We start from the raw sequence: 27,237 nt of genomic DNA, 5'->3' as shown, positions 1-27,237 counted from the left end.
GTGGGCCACATTTATCACATCATAGGGAGTTACCGCAATCTCATTCTTTAGCCGCAAAATAGACACACAATAACAACATTTTAAAATGTTTACTTTTTGTACCACAAAACAACTGACTTATGACCACTTTTCTCGATTAAATTTGATTTTGGGAATGAAATATAAGGATATAGGCTGTAGTAGACAGGTGACCTTTATTCTCAGGTGTAATATAGAAGGATTCTTGTCGTGGGGAGTCCAGACTGACCGTTGTTGACAGATGACAGTTGTTCTCATGTGACTTTTTAGTCAGGTTGGACTGTATTATATTTTTTGATAAGAAAGTTTCTTGTAATATTTTTATTTATTTTTGTGATATAAAACGTTTTAAGGCTGTTAGCTTTATTTACAATTAAAATACGTTTTGATCAACTCAGAAGAAATACCATACTGCACACTAATCCTGTCCACTATATAACAACCCATGTGCCTAATATTGTTGTTCCTGCATGCTTTACACCAAAAAAGATTTCATTATATGAGGGTTACAGCTTAAGCATGCAACATCATTAAGCGCAAATTTTGTTACATTTGTTACACTTTCAAAGGAGGGCATTTAGTATTTTCGCTGCCCTTATGTGGGTTACAGTATGTGTTGGTGGATCCGTCTGTCAATGTGCCCAGACTTTAATGTCTTCTCTGTAGCTGTGCAGAGATAACAATTTAATTTCAAAGGTCGTGAATTTTTGTTTACCCTCTATAACTCTAACATGCCTAGAAGGATTTTTATATTTCTTTGGATTGCTATTTGCCATGAGCACACAAAGTGTAGCACACAAATCCCATTATTCTCATTTGAAAGTCAAGGTCACAATGCAAGGTTAAATATTGTGAAGTCTTATTTTTTGTGAACTATATGTCTACAAAGAAATAACAATACTATCACATTTATATTCCCCATGACTTTAAAATGTGTTGAGTATGTCTCATAATCTCCTCGTTTGAAGTCTGGAATCACAATTTAAATAATTTAACTCCAGAAATTATCAATAGAGAAATTAGTATTACCTTTATCACAGATGTATAAGGTAATTTTCTTGAAATTCATATCTTGAGCTTTAAATGCCTTGGACTAATGTTAAACTTTAAAATATTGTAAATTCCCATAATAACCATTAGATGTGTGATCCTCCATTAGTTTTGCAGCTGCTTATTGTGAACCTTGTACACCTTTTTGTATGTTCTTTCTTCTTAAAGTGCTTCTTCTCTGTGGACTTTTCTTTTCCATATTATACCAGAATGAACAAAAATTACAAATTTATTAAAAACATCGCAATTTGTGTATGTTATGATGATATTAAGAGATAAAAAAAGATATGTTAGTTTTTGTATGATCATGCCTTAAATATGATCAAATCTAAAGTAAGATCAAATGTAAGGTTTGATTAAATCTAAAGTATGATCAAGTCTAAAGTATGATCAAGTCTAAAGTATGATCAATTATAAAGTATCATTAAGTCTGAAGTAGGATGGAGTCTTAAGGATAATTATGTCTTCAGTATGATCAAGTCTTCAGTATGATCAAGTATAAAAGAATGTCCCTGAAAGAGGAATATTTATCAATGTCATTCACACATTCGCTCATAAAAGTTTTAGAATTGTCTCCTTTTTGAGTGTTGATACATTTTATCACACCCAGGAAACAGATATCCTATATTAACCATATTAGACTCGCTCATGGTAAAATTTGGACTGTTTTTTGTTTTGTTTGGTTACATTGGGAATTTTTAGCTCCCATTTGGGAAAAATATATACTTTTTTTCCATTGGGAATGGGTCCGGTTACCGGACCAAATTTTGAATGAAAAAAAAACAATGGCTTAGGCTAATTAGGAAAGACACTTTATGCACATGCATTTAGCCCGGTTTTTCAAGAACAAAACACATATTTCTTAACTCTATTATGAACATTTCCTCCTCCATATAGGACATAACGGACAACAGCCAGTCGCTGACGTACCAGTACTTTCCCCAGATCAGTGAATGGATTTCAGACTTCCTTGGTCAGAACGGAGACATGACGGCCTCCATGATTGGCAACAACATGCTCGTAAAACAGGTACAGCGGATCATTGACTGATGCAGCTGCTGGCATTAAATTAGCAGTGCTCTGTGAAAAGGGGGTTTAATGCATGTGTGTGATGTGTAGCCCCAGATTAGCCTGTGCAGTCTGCAGGGATGACCCTTCCCGCCTAAACTAGATTTTTGCTAAGAAGAGACTTTCTTTAAACGAAATATATCATACAATGCGGACTGCACAGACTAAACTGGGATGACACTTTACGCATATGCATTCACTTCCTTTTTCACAGGGTCAATATTGAATGCATATTGTTCATGTTACTTTAATTTGCTGACTTTGCACCTGCTTTAAATAATTCACATTTTGATCTTCTCGTCAAAGAATACTGTATTCTACGACAGAAATTGAGTCTGCAGCGGTAAATCAGGGACGACACTTTGGGCTTAGACTGGATTTTTGTTTAGAAAATAGCTCCTTTAAATGAAAGTCCATAAAAGCAGAAAGTGTCGTTCCTGATTAGATAGCCTGATTGTAATACAAGGCTAATCTGGGGCTGGGACAAAACATATGCACACATTCATTAACTCTTTAAGTGCTGGAACCTAATTTTAAAGGCCTTTGCAAACAGTTTGGATCCAGATGAGACGCCACAGAATCTTATCAGGATCCAAACTGTTTGCTATTCTGATAGTATTCTTTGAAAAAAATCTAAGAAAATGCTAATTTTATAAATTCAGCAGACAACATTTAAGCAGAAGACAAATTTCCCAGCATGCAAAGGGTTAAGCCCTGTTTTCCCAGGGTGTGACTAAAATGGTGTTTTATATTGTTTAACTGATGACAATGTATGGAGATACCAAGATGTTTAGAAATATTAGCTTAAGAAGTGTTCTAGACTCTTGTGAACCAAATTCTAATCTTCGTATGTATGCTTTTTAGAGTTCATGTGTAAAACTCATCAGTCATTTTAAAATATTGAAATCTTTTACAGCTGAGGAATTTATCATAAAATTGAAGAAACAGTAAAACCCTCTCTACCTGGATTTCAGGTCCTTCGTTTGGTGCACTACCTGGTGTTATTTGGCTATTATGACGGGTCTGCAGAGATCAAGAAGATGCTGAGCCCCCTGATGAGCCTTTTGGATGGGCGCAATGACAAACCTTACCCGAAAATAGAAGGTAACATTATCCTGTGGTGAAGTGTTCTAGATGATATAGTTTCGTATATTGAAGAGGGTAAGTGTAGATTTTCCCTCAGAAACAAACTCTGACAAAGGCCAAAGAATGGTTGTTAAGTTATAAATTCATTTGGACAAACAGAAAAATTGCCTGTTTCTAGTTAAGCTGTATGTGAATTTTGTTTGTCAAAAAAACATATTTTTTGTCATACAAATTAATGTTATGTTCTAGCCGCTTTTATGGTGGTTCCTAATTCTAATTTTGATGGAATTCAGTTTGATGGTTCTGGAACGACTTTTTCCGATAATAATTTCTATCCTACTCTGTGTTCTTTCTTCCATCCACCACCTTTTTGTTGTAGGTGCGGGAGATTTAGACAATAAATGAAGCGTCTCTTTAGGGTGGACATTTTCATTGTTGTCTGGTGCTTTTGGTCCAATGATTTTTCAGGGTGTTTATGTGGTTTGATGAATAATAAGTTATTTTCTAATGGACACGTGCATATTGTCAGGTAATTTAATGGTTTTTGAGAGATTTCATTCTTATAATAATATTTTCCATGGAAAATCTCAGACAGAAAGATTCAATTAAAAAATATACATACAGCATAGGCTAAGCATGGGCATAATGTTTCATCATTCCATTTTAATGTCAATTAAGTTGAATTGTTGTAGTCTGTTGATCTTTCTTTAAATTATTGGCTCAATTTCTTGTACATATTTTCAATTAACCAATGACTTAATCTAGGAGTAAATTTCTCTCAAACTTCCCATAGTGAAAGCCCTGATTGTTAACCCCTATATTTGCAGCTCATGATTTTCAAAGCCATATAAGAACAGTACTGGCAAAGAATTTGTTTAACCCTTTACCATTCAGAAGCACAGTGAAAATGGCTATGTGCAAACAGCACAAAACCAGAACAGCCTGCCTGTAAATCACAGTATGTTAAGGTGTTATGTTGTTAGCTGCTCACCAGTATCTGAGGATCTGAAATGAAGCCTTTACAATTTGAATCTAGTAAGAAAGGTCTTTAATTAAATTTAACATTCTTAACGAGTACAAATGCGTCAAAAAACTTATCTAAGAGGTTATTTAGGGTTAAATGTTGCTTATTCCAGATGGTTTACTTATGACTGTTTCCAGGTAAAGAAGGTCAGGAAATGTTGCAGGTGTACCAAGAGTCAGGCAGGTTTAAACCGAGCATAGAAACTAAGGCAATTGTGGATGCCAAGTGCCAGTGAGTAGACTCCCTCTGTGAAAAGGGGGTATAATGCATGTGTGTAAAGAGTTGTCCTAGATAAGCATGTGCAGGCCACACAAGCTAATCAGGGAATATACTTTTCGTCTAAACTAGTTTTTCGCTAAAAAGAGAATTTTTACTCAAAATACAATAAAAGTGGAAAGTGTCGTTCCGGATTATCCTGTGCAGACAGCATAGGCTAATCTTGCATGACACTTTACGCACATGACTTTAACTCCCTTTTCACTGAGCAATTCTTATTTTCATGTTATCTTCATTTAAGGAATACTTTGTATGCTCCCAAGGGGAGGAATATAGTCATCTCTCTGTCCATCCGCATATCATTCCATCATAATTGTTGTGCAGAGCATAACTCAGTTTGCATTGAAGGGATTCAACTGAAACTAAATTTAATGATAATATAAGGAAAGTACAATAACCACAACTCTCTTGAGATTTACAGAGTTATTGCCCTTTCATTAATTTTATTGTGAAAGACTTTTTTTTTTAATCCGTGTTCATATATATGGAAAATTGAGGAGGAGTGCCTAGTACCAAGAAGTAGTTATTTGCCTGTGCTAATTCTTGTTAAGAAAACATTTCTTCTCAGTTTAAGGACAATAACTATTTTTGCAGTTATACAGAGTTATGGCCCTTTGTTAATTCATGTGCCTGGAATAAATTTATAATACAAACATATTAATAGAGGACATGCAGAGGATGTGCAAAGTACACAGACCACTAATCTTAAGTATTTATGGAGTTTTTGTCTCTTGCTTATTTTTTATGAACAACATTTTACATACTTAAATTTGCTTGTGCAAAGTTTAGCTTGAAAAGTATTGAATGGATTCAATAAAATTTTCATATATTGATAAAGGGCTTTGATAGGAAGTTGAGAGTTAAAGTATGGACCATTTCTTCATTATTTCCAGATTTATTGCCCTTGTTAATATTCTTGTCACTCTTTTATTTCATTTTATTGAAGACATCATGGTGAAACTTAAAAGATACCTATGTACAGGTATCATTGCTGATAAGTGAAGAGTGCAAGAACTATATTTTTCTCTTAACGCGTTTTCAACGATATTTCCCTTGTTACTTTTCCCCGAAAAAGGGAAATGCCGTCCGCACAGGCTAACCCCGGACGACACTTTCGGCCTAAACTAGATTTTGCTAAGATTAGACTTTCTGTAAACGAAATAAAGCATACAAGCAGAACGTGCAGAAAGGGGTGCATTTGAGCCAAGTGTCCTCCCTGATTAGCCTGTGCAGTTTGCACATTTTTATGAGCGAAGACACTTTCCTTCTAAAGTGGATTTTTGTCAAGAATTAGAGCCCTCCTTTCATTAAATGATATAAATACAATACAATAAAAGCAGAAAGTGTCGTCACTAATTAGCTCCGCTCAGCCATATCAGGGGCGACATTTTCTGCACATGCATAAGACCCCCTTTTCACAGTAACTGATTGACTTATTTCAGAGCCCTGGAAGTATTGGATCTATTCTTCAACTTCATTTTCAACATTCGTCTTGAGGTTTGTATATGAAATAATTGGTTCCTTTTTAGCTCACCTGAGCAATAGCTCGGGGTGAGCTATTGTGATCACTCAGCGTCCGGCGTCCGTCCGTCCGTCTGTCTGTCTGTAAACAATTTGTAAACATCTTCTTCTACTAAACCATTGAGCCAATTTCAACTAAATTTCATGTGGAGCATCCCTAGGTCATGGGACAAAAGAATTGTTAAAAAAAAATTGATCACATAACCAAGATGGCCGCCATGACCATATATGGTAAAAACCTTAAAAAATCTTCTCGTCAGAAACCGCTCATCAGATTTTAAATTTTTTTCACAGGGATGAATTTTGAAGGCTCCCCTGAAAAAGTTGTTTAAAGAAATTTGATTCGTCAAAAAACATGGCCGCAGGAGCTCGTTGAACTTTGCATGTTTATTCGTTTTTGCCTATTTCGTGAAAACTTTCAAAAATCTTCCACATTTTTCATGCAATCTGTATGAAATTTGGTCAGAATGTTTATCTTGAAGAAATCTGGGTTGGGATTGTATTTGGGTCATCTGGGGTCAAAAACTAGATCACTAGGTCAAATAATAGAAAAACCTTGTGTAGACAATAGAGGTTACATTTTACATCCAATCTTTATGAAATTTGGTCAGAATGTTTGTCTTGATGAAATCTGGGTTGGAATTGTATGGGTCATCTGGGGTCAAAAACTAGGTCACAAGGTCAAATAATAGAAAAACCTTTAACAGTATAATTAATTGTTTTTTCACTGAGTGTATTATAATAATTTAAAAATCAGATTAAAGAGAATAAAATTTTCTTTATTATGGTTTTTATTTCATGAAAGTCCATAAAGGATAAGTGTTATTAATCGTTGCTTAATTATTGAACAATGCGAAATATCGGTATTGATTTTTTTCCTGACATGCAGTCCCAGATATTAACCGCTTTAAGCTGTAGACTGTGCTTCAATACATCGCCGTGTTATTGAGCTGAAAAATTGATACGCAGTCGGCATACACATCGGTCATCGAGACAAATTACTAATGTGAAAACAAATTGTACATCGTAGCGGCTTAAATAAACAATTACATCTGATTAAAGATTAAAGATTGCTGCCGATTTAAATCAATTTGAGTACTTTTTGCATATATTTAATGCCGAATGGGAAGCTGTATTTAGACTCAAGTTGACAAAAATGGCAACGAGATACTTGCCTGTTGGATATAAGGTGAAAGATCTTGAAGGTGCATAAAATAAGTGGCGCTGGGAATGGTTACACGAGAAAGACTACGCTGTAGTCTACGGGCGTGAGGGAAATGGTTGATAAAAGTGGAAGCTTGTGGAAAAGCGATTTGTGAAGTTTGTAAGAAAACCCTAAATTATCAGTCTTGTGGGAAGAAGGCATTTCGTTTCCACGCAGAGGACCCTAATCACATAAAGAATATAAGAACCCTCAAGACCAACCAGGTAGGGTTTTTACTTTTTTAAAACTAACACCCCGAAATTTGGTCGTATTTTCTGTTGCTAAAGTTTATTGTTTAGTTTTTTTTGCATCAAAAATCAGCAAGATAGATCTAGCAAATTTGCCAATTTTTTTCAATTAATAACGTTTGATTCATTGATTGTGGGCTTTTAAAATATTTTGACCTTTGAATAAAGCATAAAACAGGAAAAGAATTTTAACAGTAATTGAAAATACGATCAAATACGCCATTTTTGCTGACTGGGACAGGTCTTTTTTAGTTAAATAAAATGTTTTATTGTCCCCAACATATGAGCCCAGCAGCAAGAAATGTTTTTTTTACTTTTTGTAAAACAAATATGGGCAACCTACCGTAACCCAAATTCGACGATGTTCTATTTTTATCGATTAAATGGATGATTATTGTCTTGGAATCATTTCAAAGTAATACAGCCAAGTTTAAAATTATTATTTTGTGCTATTTAACATTTCATTATTTCTTTAATTATTTGCTGAATATTGCTTCATGTAACCATTACATCGTCGAATTTGGGTCACACCGGGATACAATTATTTAGCATTCAAACAAAACAATTGGGATAAAAACTAGGGGAACCCATGCTGAAATTTTCAATTTTAACTGTTGAGCAGAAGCCACCATACCCAATTTTCTAAGGTGAATGTGGAGGCTTCTGGAAGCATGATTCTGTGAATATAAATGGTGACAAACATTTGATTCTGCATTTATTAAACATGTATTATTGACTTTTTAAAGTATGTGTGAAAAATATAATAATTTGTAACGACTGTTACAGGTTTGACCGGGTTCTTCAAAAGCAACACCTGCAGTCGAGTCCATGCCAGACAGTGGGTGCATGTGAATGAATTGCCTTTTGACTAACTTTTGTATGTTCCTTATCAAATACATGAAGATTTTCAAATATATGTGTATGTTGTTTTTTTTTAAAGAAAATAGAATCACCAGAACAGGTACAGGCACCCTTTTAATGCGTCGAATCCAGGAGCTTCCTGGGGCCTCAGGCCCCCTTGTCCCCTGGACCCACTGAGGGCCCTGCGGCCCCCTGGCCCGCAGCTTTAAGTTCAGGATTTTTAAAATATCCAACTTTGACCCCTGCAAATGCTTTGCTAAAACTTTGGCTACAGTTTCTAAAATTTGGCTACACAAAATTCCATTTGGCTAAAAAGTTGGCTACAGAAATTTTTGGGCCAGGGGAGCCCTGTTTGGATTGTATTTGGGTCATCTGGGGTCAGCAACTAGGCACTAGGTCAAATAATAGAAAAACCTTGTGTAGACTATAGAGGTCACAGTTTTCATCAGACCTTAATGAAATAGAGTCAGAATGTTTGTCTTGTTAAAATCTGGGTTGGGATTGAATTTGGGTCATCTAGGGTCAAAAACTAGGTCAGATTAAAAAAAACTTTTGTAGACAGTAGAGGTCACAGTCATTAAATCTTTATGAAATTTGACCAGAATATTAATCTTGATAAAATCTGGGTTGGGATTGTATTAGGGTCATCTGGGGTCAAAACCTAGGTCACCAGGTCAAATCATAGAAAAACTTTGTGAAGACAATAGAGGTCATAGTTTTCATATGATCTTAATGAAATATGGTCAGAATGTTTATCTTGATAATACCTGATTTTGGATCGTATATGGGTCATCTGGGGTCAAAAATTAAGTCACCGGGCCAATTCTAGTAAAACCTTGTGTAGATGAAAGAGGTCACAGTTTTCATCACGTCTTAATGAAATTTTGTCAGAATGTATTAATTAATGAAATTTGGCTTGGGATTGTATATGGGTCTAATAAAATTTAAGTTTATGAAGCAAGGTTAGTCAGGTGAGCGATTCAGGGCCATCATGGCCCTCTTGTTGTATAATACTTTGCAATAATGTTTGAATTGGTGATCAAAGTGGAAGTGAGTTTTATTTGATCAGTGTGTTCTCTCAAATATTCTTACTTATGATTGTTTTATAATTAATTATCCCTCGCCATTGGCGAAGGATATTGTTTTGGCGTTGTCCGTCCGTCTTTCCGTCCATCCTGAGCCATATCTTGGAATTGCTTTGACGGATTTCATTAAACCTTGGTATGAGTATATATATATATACATGAATACTAAGATGATGCACGCCAACTGGCATTGTACACCATCTGTTAATAACGGAGTTATGGCCCTTTGTATCTTGAAAAAATGCTTTTTTGAGTGTCAAATATAACACTTTTGTGTCCAGAAGGGGATATCAATTCAACGAATTTGCTTGTTTTATGTATTATTATACCCCAATTATCATTGGTAATGGGGGCTTTATAGGAGTCACTTTGTCGGTCTGTCAGTTGGTCTGTCTGTCCCGAAAATTTCATTTGATCTTCACCAAACTTGGTCTGAAGTTGTATCTAGATGATGTCTTGGTCAAGTTCGAATATGGGTCATGCCGGGTCAAAACCTAGGTCACGGGTCACTTAGTGCATTTTAAACCGAAAGTTTGTCCAGACCAAAACTATGTAATTTATAGATAGATTTTAAAATGGCTTGGTACATTTTGTTCACCATCATGGGACGGTGTGTCACGTTAAAGAAGTACCTGGATATATCCAAGGGCAAGGTCACACTTGAAGTTCAAAGGTCAAATGCTTGTTCGTGCCTTAACTTTGTCATTTATTGTGAGACTTTTAAGTCTATTGGCACATTTGTTCACCATCATTGGACAGTGTGTCATGCGGAAGATTTACATCGATATCCCCAAGGTCAAGGTCACACTTTGAGTTCAAAGGTAAAAAATGGCCATATATGAGCTTGTCCGGGCCATAACTATGTCGTTCATTGTGAGATATTATAATCATTTCGCACATTTTTTCACCATCATTGGACGGTGTGTGCTACGAAAGAATTACGTTGATATCTCTAAGGTCAAGGTCACACTTTGAGTTCAAAGGTCAAATATGGCCATAAATGAGATTTTCTGGGCTATAACTATGTTGTTTATTGTGAGAATTTAAAATTATTTGGCACATTTGTTCACCATCATTGCACGGTGTTTCATGCGAAAGAATTAGGACGATATCTGCAACGTCAAGGTCACACTTTGAGTGTAAAGGTCAAAAATGGCCATAAATGATCTTGTCCGGGCCATAACTATGTCATTCATGGTGAGATTTTAAAATTACTCAGTACATTAGTTCACAATCATATGACAGTATGTCATGCAAAAGAATTACGTCCATATCTCCAAGGTCAAGGTCACACTTTGAGTTCAAAGGTCAAAAATGGCCATAAATGATCTTGTCTGGGCCATAACTATGTCGTTCATTGTGAGATTTTCAAAATTACTCGGTATATATGTTCACAATCGTCAGACTGTGTGTCATGCGAAAGAATTACGTCGATATCTGCAACGTCAAGGTCACACTAAGAGTTTAAAAGTAAAAAGTGGCCATAAATGAGCTTGTCTGAGCCTTAACTATGTCTTTCATTATTAGATTTAACGAGAGCGCCGATGGCGTTAAAAGCATTGGTGCAAGATACAGAGAAGTTGCTGCTTTAGTAAATGTTAAGGGAACAGTTGACTGAATGAAAAACTAAAAGGCTTACAAGAAGAAAAGTTATTTTTAAGATTAAGTACAAATAATGAAACAGGAAGTGAGGAAATATTGCAAATCTTCCTATAACAATCGGAACATCAGGAACACGTATTTTGCGAGAAAGTAAATGCCCGGATGTAAATGTTATTTTTTGCTGGACGTTTATTTTTGTTGTTGTTTTACACTTGCGATCATGGTGAATCAGCTACTCAGTTACAAAATGGCGTCACGTGGTATAATGTAGTTCGATATCGCCATCCGCGAATTGCTCAAATCAATAATTTCAAACAATTACCGACTATTTAAATAGATAATCTTTCCATTTACATCAGTGTTTGAAACGCTTATGAAAAATAATTACCCAAGCATTTCAAAATTTAAGCACGGACAGATCTGTATCAAACTATTTTTTTCACACATGAAAATAGACGCTACCCTATTCGTCTGCGTCAAGAATTTGTCGTAAAAATTGTGGTAAGCGTTAGATGCAGACGTGCACAACAGATTTAGTTCTGAATACAGATTTCTGAATGCAGATTTTTATAGAAACTCCTCACAGCAGTTACTTCCCTTGCTTCGCCCGGTCAGTAACTTCTAGTATAAGGGAGACCACTGCGTAGGAAATTGAGATTAATAGTGCAGATAGAATTGTTTTACGAACGAAATTTGTTTTAGGTTATAAGAAGATTTTTTGACATAAAACGGTCTTAGAAAAATTCTTTAAAAACGGTGTCGGCAATATTCTTGGAAGAAAACGTTAGAAAAATGTTTCCAAATAAAAAATTGTAGAATTACCATATATTATATTAAATAGAAATTTCGTCTGATTTTTGATCAGGTAAGGCTTCATAATGGTCTTCCGTATCATGTGCATTTTTAAAAATGTAGTATATACCTTAAGCATTCTAAGGTGCGTTGCACCTATGCTAAAAATGACTCTTCACATTAATTTTGTTCACAGTCATTGGACGGCGTGTAATGCGAAAGAATTCAAGAGTTCAAAGGTCAAAATGGCCCTAAATGATAATGGCATAATAATTCTTAAAAATCGCCATAAATTAGCTTCTATTGTTTTGTGAAGACAGCATGCAAAATATTCTGTGTCAATGCAGAATGTGGGGTATACGTCACGTCTGTGACAAAGCTCTAGTTTTAGTTCGACTGTTTAAAATTTGGTGTATTAGCGGAACACATTTGGCTGGGTGATGAACATGAAAAAATAGTTTCCCAGAAAACACTTTCCGCTCAATATTTCAAAAATTTCCATCAGATCAGCATGAAACTTGGTGATATGCTCTTGGCATAATATTTCTGCACAGTTTGTTAAGCAGCAAAATTTTATGAAGCACTTCAAAGTAATGGTCCTGGAAATATAAAAATTTGTAAAATCAACAGACTTTTACTGAAATAGTTTTAACAGTTTCGTCTTCAAACTGGGTGATAATTTTTATCGGCATAATATCTCAACCATGTTCAATATCTAGCATGATTGTCTGAAGCACTTATGAATTATGGTCTTTGAATTATCCCAATATGGTCTGCTGTCTAAAAAGTGGTTTTCTGTTCAATATTTACAGTTTGCATAACCTTCTCTTGATAAAACTTTAGATAAAGTAAGCTTAACTATATACCTAGTTAGGAATTAATTTGGGATCCATTAGCACAAGGTAGAGCCCAGTATTACTAAAAAGTAGAAAAATCGTTTCTGTGCAATAACTACACTTTATTTCACTGCATTTGAAGCAAGTTGGATTAAGACAAACGTAATTTTATCTCAAAATATAAAAACAGTTTCACCTCAGTTACATTAGTTGTGCTACATGGAAATTATGTGTAGGTTGGTTATCAGGATCTTGGTTATATTTGGGGCCAGTCATGTTATCATGTGACTTACCAAAAATGTAATCCAAAGTTATAAGGTCAATTTCTCTGTTTTTAAATAGAAAAACATTTGTGACTCAAATATATGTGACATATTGCATTAAAATTGTGTTTGTACGTTGCTTGTATGTGGACCTAGCTAGGGATTTCATAGTGGCCAGTGGGGTAAAGGTCAAGGTCACTGTTGCTAAAAATTGAAAATATGTGTCTGCTTAATAACTTGAGTTTGGATGGAGGTCTCATGATAAAATTGTGTGTTTTTGTAGAATACCTAGCATATATCTAGCATTGGATTCTTTTTAGTGAAATTTGGGTCAAGGGCACTTTAACTATAAAAAAACACCCTTTTTAGCGAGGCTGTTTTCGGAGAAAAAAAAATATGACAAGCTTTCGCAGCCGAGCGTGGCACCAGATATACGGTGCTCTTGTTAGTTATTAAGTGTTGTGGTGATTTGCGCTTAAATTCTGTGCCTTGGTTGATAATAACATGCAAAGCTATAAGCTTGGAATCGCTTGTTAATTGGGCCAGCTGTATCAAGGTCAACGTCTCTGTAACTTCACGCTTTAATTCTGTGCCTTCGTTGATAATAACATGCAAAGCTATAAGCTTGGAATCGCTTGTTAATTGGCCCAGCTGTATCAAGGTCAACGTCTCTGTAACTTCAAATAGAAAAACTGTTCCACTCAATAACGTGAGATTGGATTGCATTTAGATTGTGTGTAAAGGTACCAAACGTGCAGAACTACCAAACCCACGCAATGCACAATGATTTTAATTAAATTAATAACTTTAAAATGGAAAAACTGTTTCCTTGAGTTGCCAGGTTAAAATTTATTTTTAATTAGTTATAATGCAAATAATTTTTTATTTGGTTTATGGTTATATACTATTGTTTGTTTTTTTGCATATTGTTTAAAATATTATTGAAGGATAGAAACTTTTCTTTCATGTAACTTTTTGAATTTTATAGCCTTATTAGACATTGTTCAGCCTGCTTGAAGGGTTCATTTTTTTGTTTGCATTTCTTTGACTTTTTTTTTCAGAAATTCATCAACTTGTTCAAGACAACCCAGCAGATTTTATCAGATCCAAATAGGTCGCACTCCGGAGATGTGGCTGAGTATGCTCCCATGATGGCAGAAAACTTTGTGCTGAAGGAAAACCTGAGGTAACGCATTCTCCTGATTGCTTATTTTGACTTATGTCAATGGCTTGGTGTTAAGGTCACCAGGGCATAGTAGATATGGTGTCCACCTAGCAACTGGAAGGTCACGGGTTCAATACCCACTGTGGAAGCGTTCTTTAGATCTCCCTCAAAGAGATTGATTTCCTGGTTGTGCCCAGGAAACAGACTAGAGAGCGTTTCAATACTCTGTAGGCTTTTGATGCAATTCTTAAATAAATAGGTTGAAACTTATGCCTTGGTGATATATTTGTGATGGCACATACAGCAGGGCTCATGGAAACATGTATGTGAGGGTATTTGAGGGGTTTGTAGCAATTTTCATTTTAAGAAATTGGTGAAGACCTGGAGCTGCAGTTTGAGCTGCCTGATTTGTTCACTTGACACTTGCTGCTGTTTTTGGTATTTTCTGTATCAAGGAGGTACCTTCTAGGGGATTTTTGCTGCTTTTACAGGAGCTGTCTATCAGCCCCTTCCCAAAAATGATTTACTGAAATATTACGCAATTTTTCTGTCTCCAAATAGCATGTTTAGCATGTTAAGTTTTTCCACTTTATCAGATTTGTCCATAAATTATCTCCCAAACTGGAATGCTAGGCCCATCTGTCCATCCTAACATCCATAGACTTTATTGTTTCCACACGAGATCTCAGACACTTATAATCCTATTTTTATCCAACTTCATTTGCAGCATCACTATAGAGTTTTATTGGATAGTTGCGGTCCAATTATTTTCATGGAGCTATGACTTTTTTAATTTAATATTTTACTTTTCATTTCCGTGTACTCAGATACTTCGATGCAAATTTGATGAAAAATGACATACAGCATACTTATTGGGCGGCAGCTTTGACAGGGCTTTCCACTTAATTTTGTATAAGGATTATGGATTTCTAACATGTCTTCTTTTCCCGTGGGATCTTAACAAATTCAAATTTCATGCGCATCTTAGTCAAGTGGTTTTGGTTAAATTATTTTATTAAGTTTAGCCTGTATGTTTAAGGGATTTATTTCCCTGCGATTATTAATTTGTGTTTTGTGCAAGATCTCATCCTTAAGTTTGCATCTAATTTTGTACATGTTTGATATAGACATGCACTATTTGTAATGAAATTACGACGACAAACAGGTTCATGACACGCAATCATGCAGAATTTTCAAGTAATGATTATATTCCACATATGACGAATGAAGTGTAAATTAGCGATTATTATATCCCTGTGTTATGTGTGGTTGTCACTGTTAAACCTACCAAATCTCACGTGCTGATAAGCCCTACATGCTCTCTAATACTTGATAATTTTACATTACCTTTTAATGTGCTGATAAGCCCTACATGCTCTCTAATACTTGATAATTTTACTTTACCTTTTAATGTGCTGATAAGCCCTACATGCTCTCTAATACTTGATAACTTTACTTTACCTTTTAATGTGCTGATAAGCCCTACATGCTCTCTAATACTTGATAACTTTACTTTACTTTTTAATGAGCCTTGCTCTAGAAAAAAACAGGTGTTTAGCACGTACTTAAAGAGTTTTTCCTAATTAGCCTGTGCAGTTAATCAGGGACTACACTTTCCGCTTTTATTGTATATTTTGGTTTAAAGGATTACCCTTCTTAGCAAAATCCAGTTGATGTGGAAAGTGTCATCCCACATTGGCCTGTGCAGACTGCACAGGCTTATTTAAGTCAATAATTTTCTGCTCATGCATTTGACCTTGTTTTTCAAGAGCAAAGCTGAAGTTCATGTGTAATTCTACAATGCTCCTAAATTGTATACATTGAAATAGTGTATTTAATGCACATTTAACACAGCTGTATTCAATGACACCATAATAATTATGTTATGTGTGTGTCCTTCCCAGCCTGAGGCAGCATCACCAAGTATTTGTGAACCTTGAGTGAGTTCTGTCGCTTTTTCTTAATAAAGTAACTAGACTCACATTATTGGGACAAATTTTTATCATTAATTTTGAAGTTTTGAAGGCAGCTTTACCAGATATGTGAGAACCTGGAGTGAGTCGTGTCCCATCTACTTAATGAAGTAACTAGAGTTACAAAGTTGGGAACGGTACAACAGAGGGGGTAATCAAGGGAGGATCTAAACAAAGTCTAAAAAAAGGACAAGAAATTCATATTCACTCTATATCTTAACTTTACTGTCTGCAAAATTTCTTATGGGTATCACAAAATTATAGCTCCTGTGGGTAAACTTGTAGCGAGTAAAGTCGAGCCAAAAAAAGAATATTAATAGGAAATAAACCCTAATCACTTTTTTACTGATATGGCTGGAAATTGAACGCCATTTAAAATTAAAGAAACCTAAGAAAAGGTATAAATGGCACACAAAAACTGTTTTGGCATATATATTTCGGGATTTTGATAGTTTCCTGTTTACCCCCCTCCCTCTGGTACAATAACCATAACTTTGTCTATAGTATTTAGTAGTTATTGCCATTTGCTTAATTTTTTGTGCAGAAAATTAATGTATACTATAGTTTACTTTTACAAAACATGTCAAAAAGTGCTGTATGAATTCAAATGAACCTTATATATTGATAGAAAACTCGATAGAAAATGCAGATATAAAGTACTATAACTCTTTCTTCAATATTTAAAGCCACACACCTTGCCTCTGACTTTGAAATGAATTAGTACATGTTAATCAATACATAAAATTGCAATTTGAATGTGTGCAAAATTGTCATTAAATATATAGCCTAGTTAGCAAGTAGTTTATTATTTTTCAAACGGTACCACTTTCAAAATCGAAAGTAGGATTTCTAGACGTATACGTCTATTCATTTCAACAAACGCGATTATTTTTAAGTTTTAAAGCGCAAAAAGACGAATTTCTACCTTGTAACCACCAGATATATTCTAATTGGGATAGATAAAATTGAATCTATAGCCTAGTTAGCAATTAATTTATTATTTTTCAAACAGTACTGCTTTTAAAACCGAAAGTAGGATTTTTAGACGTATGCGTCCATTTTGACAAACGCGATTATTGTTAAGTTTTAAAGGGCAAAAAAGACGAATTTATAACCACCTGATATATTCTAATTGGCATAGATGAAGTATGTTTCTTATTTATACTTAAATTTACTATGCCAAATAAGGTGTGTGGCTTTAATGAGTTATACTTTACTTAGCTCACATGCTGTCAAATGTTACACTTCTGGTATCTGTTTTACAGTGTTGCAAAGGCTGGTTTGAGGAAGCTGACAGAAATCTTCGAAGTAACCTCTTTCCTCAAGAATTATGACCTTGTGGATATTCTCCTGGTGAGAATTTAAGCTGAAATTACATAAATTGTAAAAGTATTAGGCAGCCATTAACCCTCTACCACTTAGATACGTATTTTTGCGCATTTGTAGTCCCTTAGGAAGTTAAATTTGAAAAACCTCTCTTACAAGATTCAAATTTAAAAGGCTTCATTTCCAATCCTTAGTTACTGATGAGCAGCAAACAGCATAAAACCTGAACAGACAGCGAGTTAATTTTCACATTGCTTCTGAGTGGGAAAGGATAAATAAACCATTGTGTGTTCTAATCATTTATCATTGTCAACCAAAAAACATATGACAAAACTAAAAGTCAGTTATATTTGTATGTTTGAGAATGTATATTTATGGTGAAAATTCATCATTATCATTAGTAAATAGAATGGAGAGCAGTATTGTCATGGTAGCAAGTAGCATTTTGACATTATATATGTATGTTTTGTATGTTTGTTTGTTTGGTATGCATATCAGATAAACCCTTTCCCGCTCAGATGCAGAGTTAAAAAGGCTTTATGCTGTTTGCTGCTCATCAGATCATTTGGGTTGGAAATTAATTACTTCTTTTTAATTTGAATCTAGTAAGACAGATCATGTTTATAATTTTCTTAGAGACTTGAAATTCTTCAAATTTCTTACTAAATTCAAGTTTTAAAGGCTTCATTATACCAACCCTTAGATACTCATGAGCAGCATGCAGCATAAAATGTAAACAGACGGCGAGTTACTCGCAGGCTGTTCTGGTTTATGCTGGTTGCCTATAGCCATTTTAACTTTGCTTTTGAGCAGAAAAGGTTTAAATCTTTGACATGTCTACTTGTTCCCTTCAGGACCTCTCCAACTATGAGTATGATCAGATGGTACACAAGTCTATGAACCTGCTCAACCGTTACTTCTCAGCGCACAATGATCTCTTCATGCGAGCGATGCAGGCTCAGGTAACTACAGTACACCATTCATCAAGCCAATGTAGGCACAGGTAACAAAGTACACGATTCAACTAGCCACAAACATTTAAGAACTTAATTGTGATGCCCCCATTCGAGAAAGGGTTGGAGAAGAGCATTTTCCTTGTCAGTTGGATTTTTGTGATGTGTTTAAGAAAAAGATAAAGATCACATTTTCAGAGTTTTACAATTGGATTATTTTCAAGGAATTTCCACCCTTTGTTTAAATTTGAATATGAAGCTTGAGAGCAAATAATGTTATTTTTGTTTACAGTTCCCTTTCGACAAATTGTGCAAATAAAACAATGAAATTTTGTACTGTTCCTTTTTTACTACAATGCATCCGTAGTGAAGGACAACCTGTCTGACACGGCCTCTTGTTACTGAATAAATACCATCAAGCTGTTGTGTTAAAAGTTTTTAAGTTTAAAGTTTCTTTATTCCAGTTGTTGATAAGTTCAAAGTTTCTATATTGCAGATGTTGATAAGTTAAAAGTTGATATATATCAGGTGTTGATAAGTTCAAAGTTTCTATATTGCAGATGTTGATAAGTTAAAAATTGATATATTACAGGTGTTGATAAGTTTAAAGTTTCTAAATTCCAGTTGTTGATAAGTTTAAAGTTTCTATATTGCAGATTTTGATAAGTTAAAAGTTGATATAATCCAGGTGTTAACAAGTTCAAAGTTTCTATATTTCAGGTGTTAATATGTTCAAAGTTTCAAAATTCCAGGTGTTAATAGGTTCAAAATTTCTATATTGGAAGTGCTGATAAGTTCAAAGTTTCTAAATTCCAGGTGTTGATAAGTTCAAAGTTTCTAAATTCAAGGTGTTGATATGTTCAAAGTTTCTATATTCCAGGTGTTGATAATTTCAAAGTTTCTATATTGCAGATGTTGATTAGTTAAAATTTGATATATGAAAGTTTCTAAATTTCGGTGTTAAAAAGTTTAAAGTTTCTATATTCGAGGTGTTGATAAGTTCAAATTTTCTGTAAGTTCACAGTTTTTATATTCCAAGTTTCTATACATATATTCCAGGTGTTGATAAACGACTCCTCGGTGGCAGTGTACAATGACCTTGAGGAAAAACTGCCCCAGCTGCGCCATCTGTCCTCAAACAAACTGGGCGACCATGAGGCTTCCAAGCTGGCACAGATACTGGATGTTCTGATACAGTAAGAATGTTATACATTCTTTTTTTGTTTTTCTCTTTTATTTATTTGTCTTGATTTGAGACATTCTTTATGGTTGATTATTGCTCAAGATGTCTTTTTTTTCTTTGATTTATTATGCCCCCCTTCAAAGAAGAGGGGGTATATTGCTTTGCACATGTCGGTCGGTCTGTCGGTCGGTCTGTCGGTCGGTCTGTCGGTCGGTCTGTCGGTCGGTCGGTCTGTCGGTCGGTCCGTCCACCAGGTGGTTGTCAGACAATAACTCAAGAACGCTTGGGCCTAGGAATATGAAACTTTATAGGTACATTGATCATGACTTGCAGATGACCCCTATTGATTTTGAGGTCACTAGGTCAAAGGTCAATGTCACGGTGACCCGAAATAGTAAAATGTTTTCCAGATGATAACTCAAGAACGCTTAGGTCTAAAATCATGAAACTTGATAGGTAGATTGATCATGGCTCGCAGTTGACTCCTATTGATTTTCAGGTCACTAGGTCAAAGGTCAAGGTCACGGTGACCCGAAATAGTACAATGGTTTCCGGATGATAACTCAAGAAAGCTTAAGCCTAGGATCATGAAACTTGATAGGTCGATTGATCGTGACTCGCAGATGACCCCTCTTGATTTACAGGTCACTAGGTCAAAGGTCAAGGTCACAGTGTCCTGAAATAGTAAAATGGTTTCCGGATGATAACTCAAGAACGCTTATGCCTAGGATCATGAAATTTTGTAGGTAGATTGATAATGGCTGGCAGATGACCCCTATTGATTTTCAGGTCACTAGGTCAAAGGTCAAGGTCACGGTGACCTGAAATAGTAAAATGGTTTCCGGATGATAACTCAAGGGGGGTATATTGCTTTGCACATGTCGGTCGGTCTGTCGGTTGGTCGGTCTGTCGGTCGCTCCGTCCACCAGATGGTTTCGGGATGATAACTCAAGAACGCTTGCGGCTAAAATCATGAAACTTCATAGGTACATTGATCATGACTTGCAGATGACCCCTATTGATTTTGAGGTCAATAGGTCAAAGGTCAAGGTCACAGTGACCCGAAATAGTAAAATGGTTTCCTGATAACTCTAGAACGCTTAGGCCTAGGATCATGAAACTTCATAGGTACATTGATCATGACTCGCAGATGACCCCTATTGATTTTGAGGTCACTAGGTCAAAGGTCAAGGTCACGGTGACCCGAAATAGTAAAATGTTTTCCGGATGATAACTCAAGAACGCTTAGGCCTAGGATCATGAAACTTGATAGGTAGATTGATCATGGCTCGCAGTTGACCCCTATTGATTTTCAGGTCACTAGGTCAAAGGTCAAGGTCACAGTGACCCGAAATAGTAAAATGGTTTCCGGATGATAACTCAAGAAAGCTTAAGCCTAGGATCATGAAACTTGATAGGTAGATTGATCATGACTCGCTTACCCCTATTGATTTACAGGTCACTAGGTCAAAGGTCAAGGTCACAGTGACCCGAAATAGCAAAATGGTTTCCGGATGATAACTCAAGAACGCTTGTGCCTAGGATCATGAAACTTCGTAGGTAGATTGATAATGGCTGGAAGATGACCCCTATTGATTTTCAGGTCACTAGGTCAAAGGTCAAGGTCATGGTGACCTGAAATAGTAAAATGGTTTCCGGATGATAACTCAAGAACGCTTATGCCTAGGATCATGAAACTTGATAGGTAGATTGATCATGACTGGCAGATGACCCCTATTGATTTTCAGGTCACTAGGTCAAAGGTCAAGGTCACGGTGACCCGAAATAGTAAAATGGTGTCCAGATGATAACTCAAGAACGCTTATGCCTAGGATCATGAAACTTGATAGGTAGATTGATCATGACTTGCAGTTGACCTCTATTGATTTTCAGGTCACTATATCAAAGGTCAAGGTCACGGTGACCCGAAATAGTAAAATGGTTTCCGGATGATAACTCAAGAATGCTTATTCCTAGGATCATGAAACTTGATAGGTAGATTGATCATGACTCGCAGATGACCCCTATTGATTTTCAGGTCACTATATCAAAGGTCAAGGTCACGGTGATCCGAAATAGTAAAATGGTTTTCGGATGATAACTCAAAAATGCTTATTCCTAGGATCATGAAACTTGATAGGTAGATTGATCATGACTCGCAGATGACCCCTATTGATTTTCAGGTCACTAGGTCAAAGGTCAAGGTCACAGTGACAAAAAACATTCACACAATGGCTGTCACTACAACGGAGAGCCCATATGGGGGTCATGCATGTTTTACAAAAAGCCCTTGTTTTATTTCTTTTCTTGATACATTTTTTCATGATTGAATATTGCTCAAGAGGATACATCATCTTGTAAAAAGTTTTAATGAAACACAGACTTAAGCCCCTTAATAACTCATTAACTTGTGCATATTCAAGCTGAACCTTGATAAGCCCTGAATTTTGTGTTTCCATGTATTTTTTTTTATAAATACCTATACATGCATTTATCACTTATATAATCAAAGGGGATATTATACATTTTTAATGTAATTGTACACCATGATTTTAATGTGTGCCCAACATGGCAGGACTGTAAGTTCAGATTGTGGTCACCTAACATATTGACTGCATTTTGTGCCCAGCATGGCATGTATGCTAGTTATCCCCTCCGAAAAAAAATTCGGAGGGGATATAGTAATTGGTCCTGTCCGTCTGTCCGTACGGCTGAAACTTTGTCCGGAGCATAACTCCAAATCTATTCTAAATGTACTGAAGGGATTTACTTGAAACTTGAAATATAAACAGATGGCAACTAGAAGAAGTTCAGTGACAAAGAACCATAACTCTATCTACCTTAGTTTTTGAATTATCTTCCCTTTTATATAATTTTAAAGTAAATTTTTGTCCGGAGCATAACTCTAAATCTACTGAAGGGATTTACTTGAAACTTGAAATATAAACAGATGGCAAGTAGGAAAAATGCAGTGACTAAGAACCATAACTCTATCTAACTTGGTTTCGAATTATCTCCCCTTTTATATAACTTTAAAGTACATTTTGTGCGGAGCATAACTCCAAATCTATTCAATGCATTTACTTGAAACTTAGAATATAAACAGATGGCAACTAGGAGAAGTGCAGTGACCAAGAACCATAACTCTTTCTACCATAGTTTTTGAATTATCTTCCCTTTTATATAACTTAAAAGTACATTTTTGTCAGGAGCATAACTCTAAATATACTAAAGGGATTTACTTGAAACTTGAAATATAAACAGATGGCAACTAGGAAAAGTGCAGTGACCAAGAACCACAACTCTATCTACCTTAGTTTTTGAATTATCTCCCCTTTTATATAATTTTAAAGTAAATTTTTGTCCGGAGCATAACTCTAAATCTACTGAAGGGATTTACTTCAAACTTGAAATAGAAACAGATGGCGAGTAGGAAAAGTGCAGTGACTAAGAACCATAACTCTATCTACCTTAATTTTTGAATATTTTCCCCTTTTATATAACTTTAAAGTAAATTGTTTTCCGGAGCATAACTCTAAATCTACTAAAGGGATTTACTTGAAACTTGAAACTTAAACATATGGCAACTAGGAAAAGTGCAGTGACCAAGAACCACAACTCTATCTACCTTAGTTTTGGAATTATCTCCCCTTTTATATAATTTTAAAGTAAATTTTTTTCTGGAGCATAACTCTAAATCTTCTGAAGGGATTTACTTGAAACTTGAAATATAAACAGATGGCAAGTAGGACAAGTGCAGTGACTAAGAACCATAACTCTATCTACCTTAATTTTTGAAATTGTTCCCCTTTTAAATAACTTTAAAGTAAATTTTTGTCCGGAGCATAACTCTAAATCTACTAAAGGGATTTACTTGAAACTTGAAATATAAACAGATGGCAACTAGGAGAAGTGCAGTGACCAAGAACCACAACTCTATCTACCTTCGTTTTTGAATTATCTCCCCTTTTATATAATTTTAAAGTAAATTTTTGTCCGGAGCATAACTCTCAATCTACTGAAGGGATTTACTTGAAACTTGAAACTTTAATAGATGGCAAGTAGGAGAAGTGCATTGACTAAGAACCATAACTCTATCTACCTTAGTGTTTGAATTATATCCCTTTATTTAATTTTAAAGTAAACTTTTGTCTGGAGCATAATGAATTATCTCCCTTTATTTGTTTTTACAAATATTATTCTACTCTCTAAAACAAATGTTGTCATAAAAGCAAACACATTTCGGCGGGGATTTGGCACTACTGTGACAAGCTCTTGTTTAAAAGGTGGTCACCATATACTGTGATTCCTTTGTGTGCCAAATATGGCATGTATGCTAGTTTGAATTGTAGTCACCATGCACTTATAATGCATTTCGTGCCAAATATGGCATGTATGCTAGTTTTAATTGTAGTCTTCATGCACTTATAATGCATTGTGTGCCAAATATGGCATGTATGCTAGTTTGAATTGTAGTCACCATGCACTTATAATGCATTTTGTGCCAAGTATGGCATGTATGCTAGTTTGAATTGTGGTCACCATGCACTTATAATGAATTTTGTGCCAAAAATGGCATGTATGCTAGTTTGAATTGTAGTTACCATGCACATAATGCATTTTGTGCCAAATTTAGCATGTATGCTAGTTTGAATTGTAGTTTCCATGTACTTATAATGCATTTTGTGCCAAATATGGAATGTATGCTAGTTTGAGTTACCGTGAACTTACAATGCATTTTGTGCCAAATATGGCATGTATGCTAGTTTGAATTGTAGTCACAATGCACTTATAATGCATTTTGTGCCAAGTATGGCATGTATGCTAGTTTGAATTGTAGTTTCCATGTACTTATAATGCATTTTGTGCCAAATATGGAATGTATGCTAGTTTGAGTTACCGTGTAGTCACAATGCACTTATAATGCATTTTGTGCCAAATATAGCATGTATGCTAGTTTGAATTGTAGTTTCCATGTACTTATAATGCATTTTGTGCCAAATATGGAATGTATGCTAGTTTGAGTTACCGTGAACTTACAATGCATTTTGTGCCAAATATGTGACTGCATTGAGGTCACCATGCCATTAGTGTGGTGTTTCTTTCAGAGACTCTGGTTTCCTACCACAGCAAAAGAGCACACATACACACACACATTTACACAGTTCAGCATCTTTGATCAACAATTCATCAAAACCTTTAATATTTATGAAAGTGAATTAGCCAAGTCATGAAGTGGCCCTCCTAGGAGGTACTGCATAATATTTAAATTACACACACAAACACTGGCATTTAGTACACAGCTGTTTATTTCTCACCCCCCCGGTAGTTCACAGCTGTGTCTATCTCCCACTCTGGTAGTACACAGCTTTTGCTATCTCCCCCCTGGTAATACACAGCTGTTCCATTCTCTCTCCTGCAGTTACTGCCACCTGGAGGGTGAGGAGGAGGAGCATCATGCCATGAACCAGAGCATTCTTTATAACAACGGTGAGATGTTTGTGGGTTTTCCCATGTATAACAATATTCACTCATATTGGTACAGGCAATTAACCTTGTTGACCTTTTAGGGCAAAGTTTGGGTTACCTAATTGTGATAAACCAGTTCTTAGTGCAATTTTACTTATTCCAGCAGTTATCTGACAAATGCCTCACTTAAATCAGAGAAAAGCAGAATATGGAACTATAAATAATTCCATAACAAATCCTTCCACTGGTTATGTGGCCAGGAAGGGGAGTTAATTAAAGAAAACTCTTATGACAGTCCTACACCCTATAATCTAAGTGAGGTTAAGTAGATGCGAGAAAATAAATTGCTGCTGAAAGTATGTGTTTATAGTCTTCATAAAAATGTTTGATAGTTTTTGTTTTGTAGCTCATATTATAATACTATTAACATTATGTCATAAAAAAAAGATCAATTAAGGCTTAAACAACTTAAAGTAGGCATAAAACATTATTATTTGATTTCTACATTCTTGCTCTAATGTTCGCCTTAAATATAGCCTAATCATGCCTGAATTGCATCCAATATCTAGTGTTATCATTTTGTAATATGTCTATAACTGTCAGATGGCCTCAAAGCTTGGTGTTTGTTTTGTCATTTAGTGGCTTTGTGAGTGAAATTTTCTTTTTTTCACAGGAGTACTTGAAGATTGCTTTATCATTTTGGAGCAAGAAATAGACGTCAAACTACTGGTAAGTTATTCTTTCTTTATTGTTTCATAATATCCCAAACCACTTGTTTTTTACTCTCACTCTCTCAGTTGGTTTAACTGGTTCTTAAACATAAAGTAAAGGTTACACTGCACTTTATTACATATGTGAATCCACACTATACACAACCAAATGCTTTTTATGTGAGCAAAGTAATAATGTATTAATCATATGATCATTTATAAATGAAAAAAATGATAAAATAATCCACAAAATGAAGTTTGTACCTGAAATGTGCAGCTGCTGTTAGTTTGTTATTAAATAGGAGGCATTCAGAACTGCAATTTTGATTTGCAAAGTAAGGTTAGACAGAAAGTTACTTTCTAAAGGGACATTCTCATATGCTACCTTCTTAAGGCCATCCTGGTATTCTTTTGCTTATGAACTTTTAGTATTGTGTTTTAACCCTTTACCACTTAGATATGCATTTTGACCTATATGCCATTTCTTAAAAAATCTCATGAAATAAAAGACCTTTCTTAACAATTCAAGTTTTAAAGGCTTCTTTTCAAACCCTAACATGCTGATGAGCAGCAAACAACATAGAACCTGAACAGACTGCAAGTTTCTTGCAGGCTTATCTGGTTTAATGCTGGTTGCATATAGCCATTTTCACTTTGCTTCTGGGCAGGAAAAGGTTAATAAATCACTATTGCCCCATTTGTTACAGGACCAGTACAAAGGCCTCCGTCAAGTGTTTGAGAAGACGTTCACGCTGATGCGTAGGCTCGCCAAGGGCAATGGGGTCGTACAGGAGCGCCTCTTTGATCGCCTTGACCTCCTCCTAGCAACCGAGGGGGCTGCACCTGAACTAGCCGAGGCCCTTACTGAGGTTACACTGCACTTTGTTTTGCATGTTTTTTATGCGCCCAGCATCTTCTGATGCACGAGTGTCATAGCGTTTTGGCCTCTATGTCTGTTGGTTGTTTATCCCTATATATGATGTTAACCAAAAATGACATGTTTCATATAACATCAATAGTGCTTCTTACAAAGCTCTGATACAAGTATACATGAACACTTTCAACTCACCCACATCTGCTCATCTCATTTTACCATGAGAGTCACCTACTTTTGGATGTATGCTTATTCAGAAGGTCAACATTCTAGGTTAAACCAAACTATCATGTTTAAATTAATGCTCATGATGATAGGAATCATATTGCTGGTACATTTTGAGGGAAGGATCATCCCTTTTTGTTTGGAGATCAAGATATCACATTTGCAGCAAACATATACTGATTGCTGCACAGATTTGATATTTGCAAGGATGTTATATATGAACACTGTCATCACTCCCTTATCACCTGACCTAATTTTGACCTTGAGATTGACTTCGCCAAGTGCCAATCAATTGATGCTGACTAAGCTTTAAACTTGCTAGCTTTAGATTTTGTTTGACATTGACTTAGTCTTGGACTACAACATATTCAAGTGAGCCATTTAATCAACACTGACTTAGCTTCAAACTTGCAGGCTTCCACTTT

The 27,237-nt window shown here is 35.5% G+C and overlaps 1 protein-coding gene across 1 annotated transcript in view; it reads left to right on the top strand.

Moving 5' to 3' along the window:
* The window catches only part of LOC127849995 (inositol 1,4,5-trisphosphate receptor type 1-like), a 162,446-nt gene that overhangs the window by 96,196 nt on the left and 39,013 nt on the right, over window positions 1-27,237 (top strand). Inside the window, 11 exon segments of the mRNA XM_052382729.1 lie at window positions 1,966-2,097; window positions 3,111-3,240; window positions 4,384-4,477; window positions 5,965-6,019; window positions 13,996-14,120; window positions 17,338-17,425; window positions 18,253-18,360; window positions 19,411-19,547; window positions 24,957-25,024; window positions 25,677-25,732; window positions 26,421-26,582. Of these exon segments, the coding sequence (XP_052238689.1) occupies window positions 1,966-2,097; window positions 3,111-3,240; window positions 4,384-4,477; window positions 5,965-6,019; window positions 13,996-14,120; window positions 17,338-17,425; window positions 18,253-18,360; window positions 19,411-19,547; window positions 24,957-25,024; window positions 25,677-25,732; window positions 26,421-26,582 (1,155 nt within the window).

Source organism: Dreissena polymorpha, chromosome 11 (genome assembly GCF_020536995.1).
Source record: "Dreissena polymorpha isolate Duluth1 chromosome 11, UMN_Dpol_1.0, whole genome shotgun sequence".
Taxonomy (NCBI): domain Eukaryota; kingdom Metazoa; phylum Mollusca; class Bivalvia; order Myida; family Dreissenidae; genus Dreissena; species Dreissena polymorpha.
This window is presented reverse-complemented; position numbering and strand designations above follow the sequence as displayed.